The sequence below is a fragment of the Ursus arctos genome, unplaced genomic scaffold (genome assembly GCF_023065955.2).
Source record: "Ursus arctos isolate Adak ecotype North America unplaced genomic scaffold, UrsArc2.0 scaffold_13, whole genome shotgun sequence".
In the NCBI taxonomy this organism is placed as follows: Eukaryota; Metazoa; Chordata; class Mammalia; order Carnivora; family Ursidae; genus Ursus; species Ursus arctos.
In genome coordinates, this window is record NW_026622797.1 from 40,091,051 (window position 1) to 40,103,706 (window position 12,656).

At 35.4% G+C, this 12,656-nt stretch overlaps 1 protein-coding gene across 6 annotated transcripts in view; it reads left to right on the plus strand.

The window, feature by feature from the left end:
* The first annotated feature begins 551 nt into the window (after positions 1–551).
* TBC1D32 (TBC1 domain family member 32) overlaps positions 552–12,656 on the plus strand; it is a 216,044-nt gene continuing 203,939 nt past the window's right edge. For 2 of the 6 annotated variants that reach the window (XM_057311111.1, XM_044386282.3), the window contains exons 1-3: positions 553–702; positions 885–1,042; positions 9,031–9,192. In XM_057311111.1, the coding sequence (XP_057167094.1) occupies positions 888–1,042; positions 9,031–9,192 (317 nt within the window). In that variant the 5' untranslated portion in view covers positions 553–702; positions 885–887. Of the gene's footprint in view, positions 708–884; positions 1,043–9,030; positions 9,193–12,656 lie in introns of all 6 variants that reach the window. The other 4 variants (XM_057311112.1, XM_026504718.4, XM_026504717.4 and 1 more) reach the window with 4 other exon arrangements.

The following is a 12,656-nucleotide window of genomic DNA, read 5'->3' on the forward strand; positions in this document are numbered from 1 at the left end:
AACATGCCAAACATGGCCCTTTCAGTTGCGGCCTATTTGTTCCTCTGGCTTCCCCACCTCCTCCTTCTAACTCTACTAACTCAAATACTGGAATATGTTACACTTCTCTCTTCGCTTCTTCCTTGGCTCTTCTATTGGGTTAAAGGGGGTTCTAGATTTCCACAACACCTACCTGGTGGATTTCTCTAACATAACACTTAATTGCACTGTGGTATAAACGTTGATTTCTTTTTGTGTCTGATTATGAGGGTCGTCTTCCTCACAGTTCCTAGCAAGATGCTTGGTAAGGGAAAGGAATCAATAGATGTTGGCTGTTAAAGAAAAACAGCATTGTAACATTTCAATACCACTCATGTAATTAAAACGTTTCAATCTATTTTCAGTTTCACTTTTACTCAACTCTTTCTCTTCGTACTCCGTTCCCTCCTATCTACAAGTCCAAGGCTAAGCCGAGTGAGCGCACCTGAAACTTCCTTTAGGAACCCGGCAGGTCGCCAAGCGGCGCTCCACCTCATCTAGGAAGCCGCGTCTACGTGCTGACGTCACGCGCACCGCTGACGTCCTGCCGTCAGGCCCACCCATCAAAACCTTCCGGGAGCTCTTTTTTTGCGGTTAGCAGGGACAGCTTGAACTCTGTTCGTACGGAAGGCCGACAACGACGAGTACCAAAGGCGGGTCCTTGCGGATCCCTGCTTCCCCAAAGTAAGGTGATTTGTTTCCCAGAAAGACGCGCGGGCAGCCGAGGATCCACCCCCCAAGCGCTTGCCGCGGTCTCCCGGGGAACGGCGTAGCGCGCAGGCCAGGGTTGGGTGGGGGCGCGCGTGCGCAATGCGCGGCGTTTGCGCCGACCTGGAGTAATGGGCATGGGCGTTTGATTTTTGCAGAGGATGGCCCATTTCTCAGGCGAGGACGAGGTGATGCTGCAGGCGATGCTGAGGCAGTTGTTCCAGAGCGTGAAGGAGAAGATCACGGGTGCTCCCTCTCTGGAGTGCGCCGAGGAAATCCTCTTACATCTGGAGGAAACTGATGAAAATTTTCACAAGTAAAATAGCTTTTGCTGTCTTAAGCAAACAAGCCAGCTGATCCAGAAAATGTCCAAGTGTAGTTAGAGAAAGAATGTTCGTTTGATTATTGTTAAAATAGCACCAAAGTTGGAGGTTCATTTTTGGGGTGTTTATTTACACAAATGCCGAATTTATGTACTATTTATTCTTTATTTTCCGGAGCTTCTGCCTCCCCTGTGTTTCTACCGCCACAACCAACATATCCTGATTCTTCATTTTACCTCATGGGCAGCACAGTAACAATAATTGTAAATTGTTCATGATCTTCTAAGAGCAGTTCCGTTATTTCAAGGGATTCCTGTCACAATGCCTGAAAGCAGTGAGTTCCTAAGATCTTTGTTCCCTTGCTATGTGGTATTTCTGTGGCTGCACCAGTTGCCCATTCTGAGCACTGCAGGAGTGAGTACTGAAGTGAGATTATTAACGTCTTATGGAATAGCTTAAGTTCTTATAAAGGGATAAGCCACATACTCCAATGCCTGTGATTCATGGTAGAAATATAAGTGCTATGGAAGGGCTACAGAGTACTCTGGGCTTGGAAGCAGTAGACATACGAGTTTTTAAAGAGAGTGGTACCATCTGAGATTATTCTGGAAGGTTATGTTTCTTTAGAGACTTTTTCCCTTTGCTTTGGTTCATTTAATTTAAATTAATCCTTTCCATTGAAAAGTCTTCTTGAAGGCATCTCAATTAAGTATTATTGGTAGCAATATTTTAAATTCAGTGTTTGTATTTCATTTTGATCTCACAGAGATGATACTGAAAATTTATCTTATGTTACCTTTAAACTGACTCTTGAGGTGCCCTGAAGTTGTATTTATCTGAAACTCCTACCCATTTCTTACATGGGCATAAAGGATCCTTGAGCCCTTTAATGTAAAAGTTTGTTTTTACTTGAAATTTTATAGGAGTACTTAGTTTTCACCAGATTCTCAAGGAAGTTTTCAAAAGTGTGGAATTCTTGTTAAAAAGTTACTAATTTCATTAATATTTCTGGTTATACATAAGTTTTTTTTCGTATTTCCATGATTTTCTTGTTTATTTCTTCATCAAATCCACTAATAGCTGTACAGTAGACTGTAGAAAATTGCAACTTTCTGAAATCAAAGTTTAATTAATAGTGTTTTGTAAACTCATGTAATACAAATTTACCTCACACAGATCTTCCTAAACATTAATTTTGGGGTTTTATTCACATGCAAGCAGTTGTTTAAATAATTTGTAAATTACTGTCAGTTTTTGCTAGGATCACATTCTGGGCATTTGTCCATTTCATCTAGATTTTCAATTTATTGCTATAAAGTTTTTCATTAATATCCTGTTACCTTCTTAATATTTTTAGTATCTGTAGTTATATGTCCCCCTTTTTATTCTTTTTATTATTATTATTTTTTTATTTGTGCCTTCCCTCTTCTGTTCTGCTAATGGTTTATTTTGTTAGTCTTTTAAAAGAATCAGCTATTGATTTAGTTTTTCCTTTCTATTACGTGTATATTTTATGGTTTTTGCATTCTGCTCTTTATTTTTTTCTTCTTGGAGAATTTTTAAACTTTTGTGATCAGTGGTTAGCTCATTAATTTGCAGCTTTTCTTCTTTTTAGTGTAAATGTTTAAGGCTACATATTTCCTTGTATTGTTTCAGCTGCTCCAATTTTAAAATGCTTTTCAAATTAAATTTAGGTCATTGTTGTTCCTCTCAGCAGTCTAATGACTGTTGTAATAAAGTAATTTACTCTTCAACAGTGCATTAGATTAAATGTCTGCTGATTAACATTCATAGTTAATGTTCACTGTTTACTGAGGTGATTTACTTTTGGCCTACCTAAAAAAATCCAGAAACTCCCAAATTATAGCTAGTTTGTAGTCTTTAAGATTTATAATCCTTAAAGTATTTTAAGTATTTTGTAGTCTTAACAGCATAGATGGTAAAATTTACGTGTTAGTTCAGTAACCTGAGATCTGTGTCTTGGAGGAAGGAACTCTGTGTAGGAGAGGAAAAGAGGAATTGTTTGTCTTGATGTTTTCGTAGAATCTTACAGTTCAGAGTCAGGTGTGATATTAAAGGTCAGTTAGTCCAGCTGCTCATATTTTGTCTTTGTTTTCACTGACCTAATTCTCCTTGAACATTATATGTTCTTTTTTTTTTTTTTTTTTTAAGATCTTATTTATTCGACAGAGATAGAGACAGCCAGTGAGAGAGGGAACACAAGCAGGGGGAGTGGGAGAGGAAGAAGCAGGCTCACAGCGGAGGAGCCTGATGTGGGGCTCGATCCCATAACACCGGGATCACGCCCTGAGCTGAAGGCAGATGCTTAACCGCTGTGCCACCCAGGCGCCCCATGAACATTATATGTTCTGAGTCACTTAGGTATATATTGCCTCCCAAAGTGTTTCCTACTTCAGAATTATCTATCTTCCCATCTCCACTATCAGAACATTGGTTTCTTAAATCCACCCCCAATGTTGTCCTGGTATTGGCAATAACAATTTTATTAAACAGACTTATAGGGGAAACTGGTGTCTTTAGACTATTGTATTTTTGTAAGAAGATGGTTAGGACAATTGAGGCCATACATGATGGAATTTCAGGTAGTATAATAAAATAAAGTGGAGGGAAGAAACCATAGTGTAGGCAGTAGTAGCCCTGTCTGGGGGTTTGCCCCAATGGGCAGTTTTCCTAAGCTATCTCTGCTTTCCAGAACCTCTTCTACTTTTCTGCCTTGAACTATACACATTTTCTAAAAAAGCAAAGCTTTCCCCTCGTCTCTGAAAGTGGCAGCAAGGATTTGAGGCCTGTGGGAGGGGAGAGAGATAGGAATGAGAACATCGCTTGTGTGTGTATGTGTTGTGTAGATTTTGACACTGAAACTGGCCCTCAGGAAACAAACTGGCCCTGGTTTTCAGTCTTGGCTACACCAGAATTGGTTGGGCCCCATGTAAAAAAAAATACTGATGCTTGAGCCTCTTCATAAATGAATCAGAATTTCTTGGGGGGCTTGGCAGAGGGGGAGTGGTGGGGGCTGGGCCTTGTTTTTGAAAAAGCACTCTAGGTGTCCTAACATGCAGCCGGGGTTGAGAATTGAGAACCACAGAGTTAGAGCATATTTATTTGCATTTATGCAAGAATCATATGTGTGTGTGTGTGTGTGTGTTTATTTTAGTAGTTATCAACCCTGATGATTGTATAAGTCTCTAATGCAGGTATTCATCTTTGTAGCCCTCACATCCAATATACTTCGGGTTTGATACAGATGGAACACAATCGTATTTATTGATTTGGGTTTATTTTTTGTTTTACAGAAGAATCTACCATTGATTTTTTAAATTAGTGACCTCTTTCTTAGTGTTTAAGTGGTAACTTCAAGGAAGCATCCATTGTGTAAAGGCGATATCCATGTATAGTGAAATTACTAAGAATTATATGTTTGCTTCCATAATTAATGAATGCATTTCTAGTAATTGTTTATCATGACTGAGAAGCCTGTTCTTTGACCGGAAAGGTTGTAGGTGATGTAAAATACTCACTCTTTCTATTATATAACCTTTTATGTACTAATATGATATATAACATTAGGTTGGTCATATAATAAATCTCTTGATTCTGAAATAAGAATTCCAAGTATCAGCATTATAATTCATAACTTACTTTTTAAAACGTATTACTACTGATAATTTTTTCTGTATATGATTGAAAAATTTTTTGCTTATTTAAATAGCTATGGGCATGATTTCTTGAAACAAACTTGTACTAGATTTTTTTATGTTTTTCTGTTGTAATAGTACTCTTATGTATCAGTGCTTATTTTGGTGTATTTTGAACATATCAGAATTTGATCATGAAAAAAATAATTGAATTTTCGTAGAAAAATTTAGGTAATAAAACTGGAGAAAAAAATTAAAAAGAGTGAATGTTCTTTTAGTCAACTGTAAAATTTTCCTATGTAAATGTGAAAAATTTCATATTCATCAGTAGTAAAGCAAAATGATGAAGCACATTGCTATGTATTTCAGTTGAGCTGCTTCTGAAATGTGAGGTGAACACATTTTTCCTTAGTAGCAAGCAACTGTACTTTTAGGTTTTAATGTCCTTCTTTGAGGAATATTTGGAAAAAGATATTTTGCATTCATTTGGTAATAGTGTCTTTGAAACCAAATTTTTATTTTTTCTCATTAAATTACTTTTAATGAGAAAAGATTAACAAGATTAGTCAAATATATGTATAGCATATTTGATTTGATAAGTGTCAAAGTATAGCCATGTGTAATAAACAATAGTTTTCGCATTAGGATTACCATTACTGTTATGTAGCAGGAAACTGAAATTTAGCAAGGTCAGGTGTTTTGTCTAAGGTTACAGGATTGACCAGTCTAAGATTTAGAACTTAAACCTGAACCAAAGGGATTCATAGATTTCTAAAGGTATAACGTTTATTTATTGTATAGATAATGTTCTTTAAAAATTAGGAAACTTTGTTATTAGAAAATTTTAAGATGAACATGAAGGAAATATTAATAGCCTTCAATTAAAATACAAATAAATGGAAGTTGTATTTATTGTAGTCCATGGCAAAGCTGTATTATTCCTTATATTTCCAGTGCAATTAGGATATGTTAATTTGAAAATGTTAACGCAGAGGAGTCTGCTAAAAATAAATCTGAAAGGAAAGGAGCTAAATTATAGCAGAATTAACTTAAATTAAGCCTCATAAGGATCTTCTAAAATAAGTTATTAAGTATGTACATTTTTTTTGAGGGAAGTTTTATATTTCTTAAATAGAAATTTTAAACAGAGGTGATTCACCAGTATTTTTAGTGGTCAGGGTTTTATAATGCTTGGAGTGAGTGGATGTTGAAAGGTCAAACTGGAATTCTGTAGGCCATATTTGGTCTGTGGATGTGTTTCTTTGTCTTTGTTTTAAAAAAAAAAGCAACATTTAAAAATTGGGAGATGGCACATAAAATAGTTTTCTGGCTTTCCTTAAAACATTGAAAAGTCAACATTAGGCTAATTTCCTAAATGGCAACAAGTGGCTAAAGCCATGTAGAAGCTCTTTTAGCTGAAACATGTCCTTTTATTTTTCCCCGGCCTTTGTCCTTTTCTCCGTTACATGTGGCTGACTTGACTTTACCTGTCTACTACCCCTGGTACGATCTTAAGAATATTGCTACACCTCCAGAATAATTTCTAAAAATGAGGTAATGGGTTGATTTAAAGAGCTGTAGTTATCATCAATCTTTTGGATTAGTTGTAGACTTCATAGGAGCAATTGGATGGCTCCAGTACTATGAGGATTACAATGAAGGCAGCACAGTACTTGATTTTATAGAAGTGTTTCTCCCAGCCCATAGCAACAATAATATTCTATTCTGGACACCACTATAGAAAACAGCATTCCTTGTAGGATTTTATGGGACACTGCAGTGAATTCAGATGGTAAAAGAACGAACACAAAGTGAATTGTCAAATGAGAATTTGAAGCCTTGGATTTTTCTTACCCAAAAAGGAGAAGAGTCCACTTGCAAAAATGACTGTTTACTAATTTGAATCTTCCAATGATCAGTGAGTCAGTAGAGCATCCAAAGGGCCATAGGGAGCCTGGTAGCCCTCACGTGACAGAGGGCCTTATCCTCCCTGGAGATCTTTTTTCTTAGAAGAGCAGTAATCCTTTAGGCAATATTCAATTTTGGGGTTCCTGGGTTTATTTATTTTGGAAGATGAACTAAAACCTTGAAGTATTTTGAATGGTGTCTTCTGGGAGATATTACTATGGTCATAGATAAAAATGATACCACTAGAAATAAAGTATGTGGTTATTCAAGTTCCCAAAGAGGAGGTTTAAACTTTTTCTCAGTGTATTTGCTGTTTATAGATGCTGCTAAATAGTGGGGTTTTTGTTTTTTTTCTTTGATTTTTTTTTGTTTTTTTGTTTTCTTTTATTTTAGAATGGTATTCTCTTAGCTTTTCCTTTTTTTAAAGATTTTTATTTTTTAGAGAGAGAGAGAAACAGATCATGAGCAGGGGGGAGGGGCAGAGGCCCAGGAAGAAGCAGACTCCCTGCTGAGTAGGGAGCCCAATGTGGGGCTGATCCCAGGACCCTGAGATCATGACCTGAGCCAAAGGCAGACACTTAACCTACTGAGCCACCCAGGTGCCCCTTCTCTTAACTTCCTTGAATACATTTGTTAATGGGCTTGTTCTATATTTCCTCACTTCATTAGTTATGAAAATATCATTTCTGTTGCTTATAGTTTGGGCTTCAAACAAAGCAAACACAAAAGTTATATTTCTCAGTTAAATATTAATTTCTTCTAATTGCTTGATTTGTAGATGTTGATGATGTGATGTAGAATTCATCTTCAGAGTGGCCCTTCCTTTAGTTTCAGAGAATTAAGTCAGGCTTCCCCATGTTTTGTTTCCTACCGAGTATCTCGGAGATGTAAAGGAAAACTCCTGTCTGTTTGACTAGCCTAGGGCAGGATTGTGAAGAGGATCAAGATTGTTCTTGGAGACCTTTCATCTCTTGGCACTTTCTTCCAATTGCACTTTTCGTTTTCCCAGTGGCAAGAGGCTGGCTGTGAAGACATAGTGATTGGGCTGAAAGGATTGTCTATTCCTGGATCCTTTTTTATTTACAAGGACATTTTAAAGAAAGCAATGATATATTTATGGTATTGGGATTTCAGATATTCTGATTTTTTAGAGGGTTTCTGGTTGTGGTGGGATGGTTGTGGTGAACACATATTTTTTGGGCTCTTCAGATATCATCACACACATCTGCCAACTCTAATCTCAGAGCCAGCGGTCCCTCTGTGGAGGCAGTATAGGGACTGTCAAATGTTAAACAATTAGCATCTTAAGAAGATTCTCTTGGAAACTTAATCTTTGAATTCTTCTTGCCTGTGCAAGTTTTTGCCATTTTGTGTAGAATAGGCAAAGATTTGGTTTATAATTACAAATATACAAACTAAAAAATAAGTCAACATTTAAAATGGATGAGAAGTTATGCTTGTATAAGGGAAGATCTTCAAGTAATATAAGGCGATGATGAATCACCAGAAGCAGCAAAAATTCCAAAACTGCTTAAATGATTAGAGGCTATTTTCTATGATCTATGATTCAGTAAATTTTGGGCTTTGTTTTTCTTGGAGTATTTCTGAAAATTAGTGTTCGTCATTTTGATCTAATATTGCAGGTCATTAAGTTTACAAAATAATGTTGTTTTCCTCTTCTGCTGTTAATAGATACCTATTTTCTTAAAGCTTAGAAGTTACTAGCCAAACATTGAATATAAATATTAAACATTTAAAAGTAAATTCAATGAATAACTTAAAATAAATTTTTAAGTAAGTTATCCTTTTAAATTTAATATGTGAATTACAATTTTGAGAAAATACAATGTAATAGATTTACCTCCCTAAATGCAAGAAATTTAAATAATACACAGTTGGTAAAAATATGAGTATTACATTTACTTATTTCTGTTTCCAATCTCCATTGAGCACTACAGAACATCTTATTTTATTTCTTAAACATTTTTGGAATTTTTCCATCTTTGGGAGAGTGTGGGATTGTGGGAATGACAAGAGTTTTAGATTAAGGTGAATCTGAATTAGCAGTTTATGAAATTTTTTTAAAGATTTATTTATTTGAGAGCAAGAAAGAGAGAGAAGTGGAAAAAAGGAGAAGTGATGAAGCCAAGGGATGTGTAGGCATTGTTAACAAGTGTTGATGACTGGCTGGATTGATGGAGTGAGTGGGCATGGAATGGAGAAAATGCCAATGTCCCAGAAAAAAACAACAACATTCGAGATTAGCTTCGTGATTTGGGATGAGAAATTTAATCTTAGTTTAGGGTAAGAAATCTGAGTATTTTATAAATCTTTCTGTGCTAATATTTTTTTCTGGATATGTTTAGTAAGTGAGTTCATGGTATTTACTTCATTTATTTTTTAAATATTTGTTTTAGCTATGAATTTGTGAAATATCTTCGACAGCATATATGTAATACTTTGGGATCTATGATTGAAGAAGAAATGGAAAAATGGACATCTGATCAGAATCAGGATGAGGAATCTGGCTATGACACAGTTGTACAGCATGTTACTAAAAGAACTCAGGAATCTAAAGAGTGAGTATGCCCACAGTAATATTTTATTTTGTTTTATTTTGTTTTATTTTGTTTTATTTTGTTTTATTTTATTTTATTTTATTTTATTTTATTTTATTTTATTTCTTTAAAGGTTTTATTTATTTATTTTCAGAGAGAAAGACAGAGATAGCGAGAGCGAGCATACAAGCAGGGGGAGCAGCAGGCAGAGGGAAGCCCGATGTAGGGCTTGATCTCAGGGCCCTGGGATCATGACCTGAGCCGAAGGCAGTTGCTTAACAGACTGAGCTGCCCAGACACCCCAAGAGTTCTTATTTCTTGATTTGAAGAAAAAACACAAACTAGAGTCATGTTCATCTTTGGGTAATATAATTTCTAGTAATCTATTTCTGGCAGTACTAATAAATTTATTTTAAAGGAGTACTAAAATATTTTATTAGTCAGAAAATTAAAGCATTTTCATGCTAAGAGAAAATTTTTGGGGCGCCTGGGTAGCGCAGTCGTTAGGCAGCTGCCTTAAGCTCAGGGCGTGATCCTGGTGTTCCGGGATCGAGTCCCACATCGGGCTCCTCTGCTGGGAGCCTGCTTCTTCCTCTCCCACTCCCCCTGCTTGTGTTCCCTCTCTTGCTGGCTGTCTATCTCTGTCAAATAAATAAATAAAAAAATCTTAAAAAAAAAAAAAGAGAAAAGTTTTATATGGGAATGTTAGGAATTTTTTTTATCTCTGAGTAAGCCATTTAATTTTCTGGTGTTTTAATTTATCCACTAAAACAATGATAGTGATCTCACAAAGGTGTTCAATATCTTAATGAATGTTTGTCTTCTGCTTTGTGAGTCATAGATGAAAGATTTTAAGTTGCGCAGAGTATTATTTTTTTCTTGTGTGTGTGTGTGAGATTCAAAAATTATTTAGGACTAATGATTAGGCGGTAGTACCTCTATTAACAGCATTTTTACTGTAATAATTAGAAATTATTTTCTTAAACATTTTGATATTTTTTAAATAGAGGTTTACAGATAGAAGAATTCATTTGTAGGGTCTATCATATATTCCTTATATATGTAAGTGCAACTACTTACCATGTAGATTTTCATTATTAATTGATGTGGTTTCAATTTACTACCTCTTAGAACTTTTTCTTATTTTGAATTCTTGGAGTATTGAATGAGTCTTAATGGTGTTTATAGTCCATCCTATATTTGTTTTTCTTTGGCTTTTTCAAAACTGCAGTGGCTACTATTGACTCTTGATATTGAGGGTCTGGCTCTATGGCTTTTTTTTTTTTTTTAATTTTAAAAATTATTACTCTTGGGGTGTCTGGCTGGCTCAGTCCATGGAGCATGTGACTCTTGATCTTGGGATTGTGAGTTCAAGCCCCTCGTTGGATGGAGAGATTACTTAAAAATAAAATCTTTAAAAAAGATAAAAGTAAAAATTATTATTCTTATCTCTTTCTGTGGACAGTGTGCCGATACTTCTTGTGGAAGAATTCATGTTGGTGTGTTCAAAAAGGTCTGGAGGAAACATGTCTAAGATGAAACTTACAGATTTTCTGTGGATTTTAATTACCCTTAATCATTGAGATTCTTACCTTTATATTCATTTATTAAATTACTGTATTGTAAATTATAAGGGGAAAGGACTTTGTGTTGTTTACATGGCTATACCTAACTATAGAGGAGTCTGGGACTGTAGTTTAGACCTGTGTCCAGTTATAATACAATTACTGTGGAAGAAGAGAGCAGCTTTTGATGGAGAGCTCTTGATTGCTACCAAGGCATTGTTATGCTTCCCTGTTTCTTGCTGCTGAGAATGTGTAGAGGAGAAAGCTGCAGCCTTTTGTTTCCATTATCCTATAGGTACTTTGCCAGTTTGTCGGATGAGTGTCCTAGGATTCCTTCTTGCTCTTTATATCCCCTTACCTTAAACTTGGATCTTCCCTGGACTTTTTCTCACTAGAAGCAAATTTAGTACATAGTTTATTTATGTATTTTTAAAGCACCAGAAATTGTGAGAAAACACAAAAAGTTCTCTTCTGTATGTGTTTTCCTCCTGCATTCGTCCTAACTATTCTCATCTTCTTTTAATAGTTTTGTGTTTGCTTGTAGTTATATATCATATAAATTATATATTGCTAAATCATATTAAATATATGAGAATATATGTTAAGTTATATATAGAATTACATATATTTAGTAATATATAATTTATTTCATGTAATTTAAAAGGTATTTTAAAGTTCTTTTAAACTTTACAAATCTCAGCCTCCTATTTCTATCCAAAATCCCAGCATGGTTTTATTGTTCTTATGAGAGTAACTTACCTATCCTTCCTCAGATTTATGGAGTTACAATGACTCATTTACCAGAAATATAAAGAAAGGGAAGTTTCTTTGCTTATTTTCCTAATGTATTTTTATTACAAAGTGATAATATATGTTTCATGCTTCCTATTTATAAAGAACTTTCAGATACATACTCTTATGTCTTACTATAGCTATGTGAAATAGGTCAGCTAGATTGTATTCTTTTTATCTCATTTTATAATTGAGAAAATGAAACTTATTTATGATGACAAAGCTGGTAGGTAAAGTAGGCAGGATTATAATCCAGGGTTTCTGATTCCAAATTTAGTACTTTATTCACTATGTTTATTTAAATCTTTATGCCTTTCTGTTTTAAATATAGAAATTTCAGTGGTCCAGGACACATAGTCCTCATTTGTAAAATAAAAGGCTAGATTAGATTTTTTTTTTTAATAGTTTCATCTAGCTCTAAAATTCTATTTCTAGGCTTTTTGGTATCTCAATCTAATATTAATATGGATGCCTTAGAGTTTGTACATAATGAGTGGAGAACTTATTTATAAGTTCTTTTTGAGACTTTATTTATTTAGATTTTATTTATTTTTTAGAGAAAGAGCATGTGCGTGAATTGGGGGGGGGTGCAGAGGGAGAGGGAGAGAGAGAATCTTAAGCGGCCTTGCAGGGCTCAATCTCATGATCCTGAGATCATGACTGGGCCTAAATCAAGAGTTGGACGTGTAACCAACTGAGCCACCAGATACCCCTCTTTCTAAGACTGGAGTTAAAAGGGATTTAGAAGCTGTCTGGTTCAACTCCTACCAATTTCAGGAATCCCTTTCTTAACATCTCTGACAGTGGGTTCTTTAGCCCTGTTTCAAAGGACCCACTGATAGCTTAATTCTTATTTAGGTCTGAATGGTGCCTGTAGGTGCCTATAAAGATAGGCAGGAAAGAAGGGAAGGAAAGAAAACAGAGGAAGGGAGGAGAATAGACAAGGATATAGAAATAAACAAGGAATAAAAGTGACATGTAAGATAGACTGTTCTGGTAGAATGCTATTAGCAGTTGACTGTTGCGGAGTACTGGTATCCATGCCATTGGAACATTTTGCCTTAGACTGTGTTAATTTTACTACCTTGGTCCGTGTAATCAGATGAAGAAACCTGGGAAATAATGCAC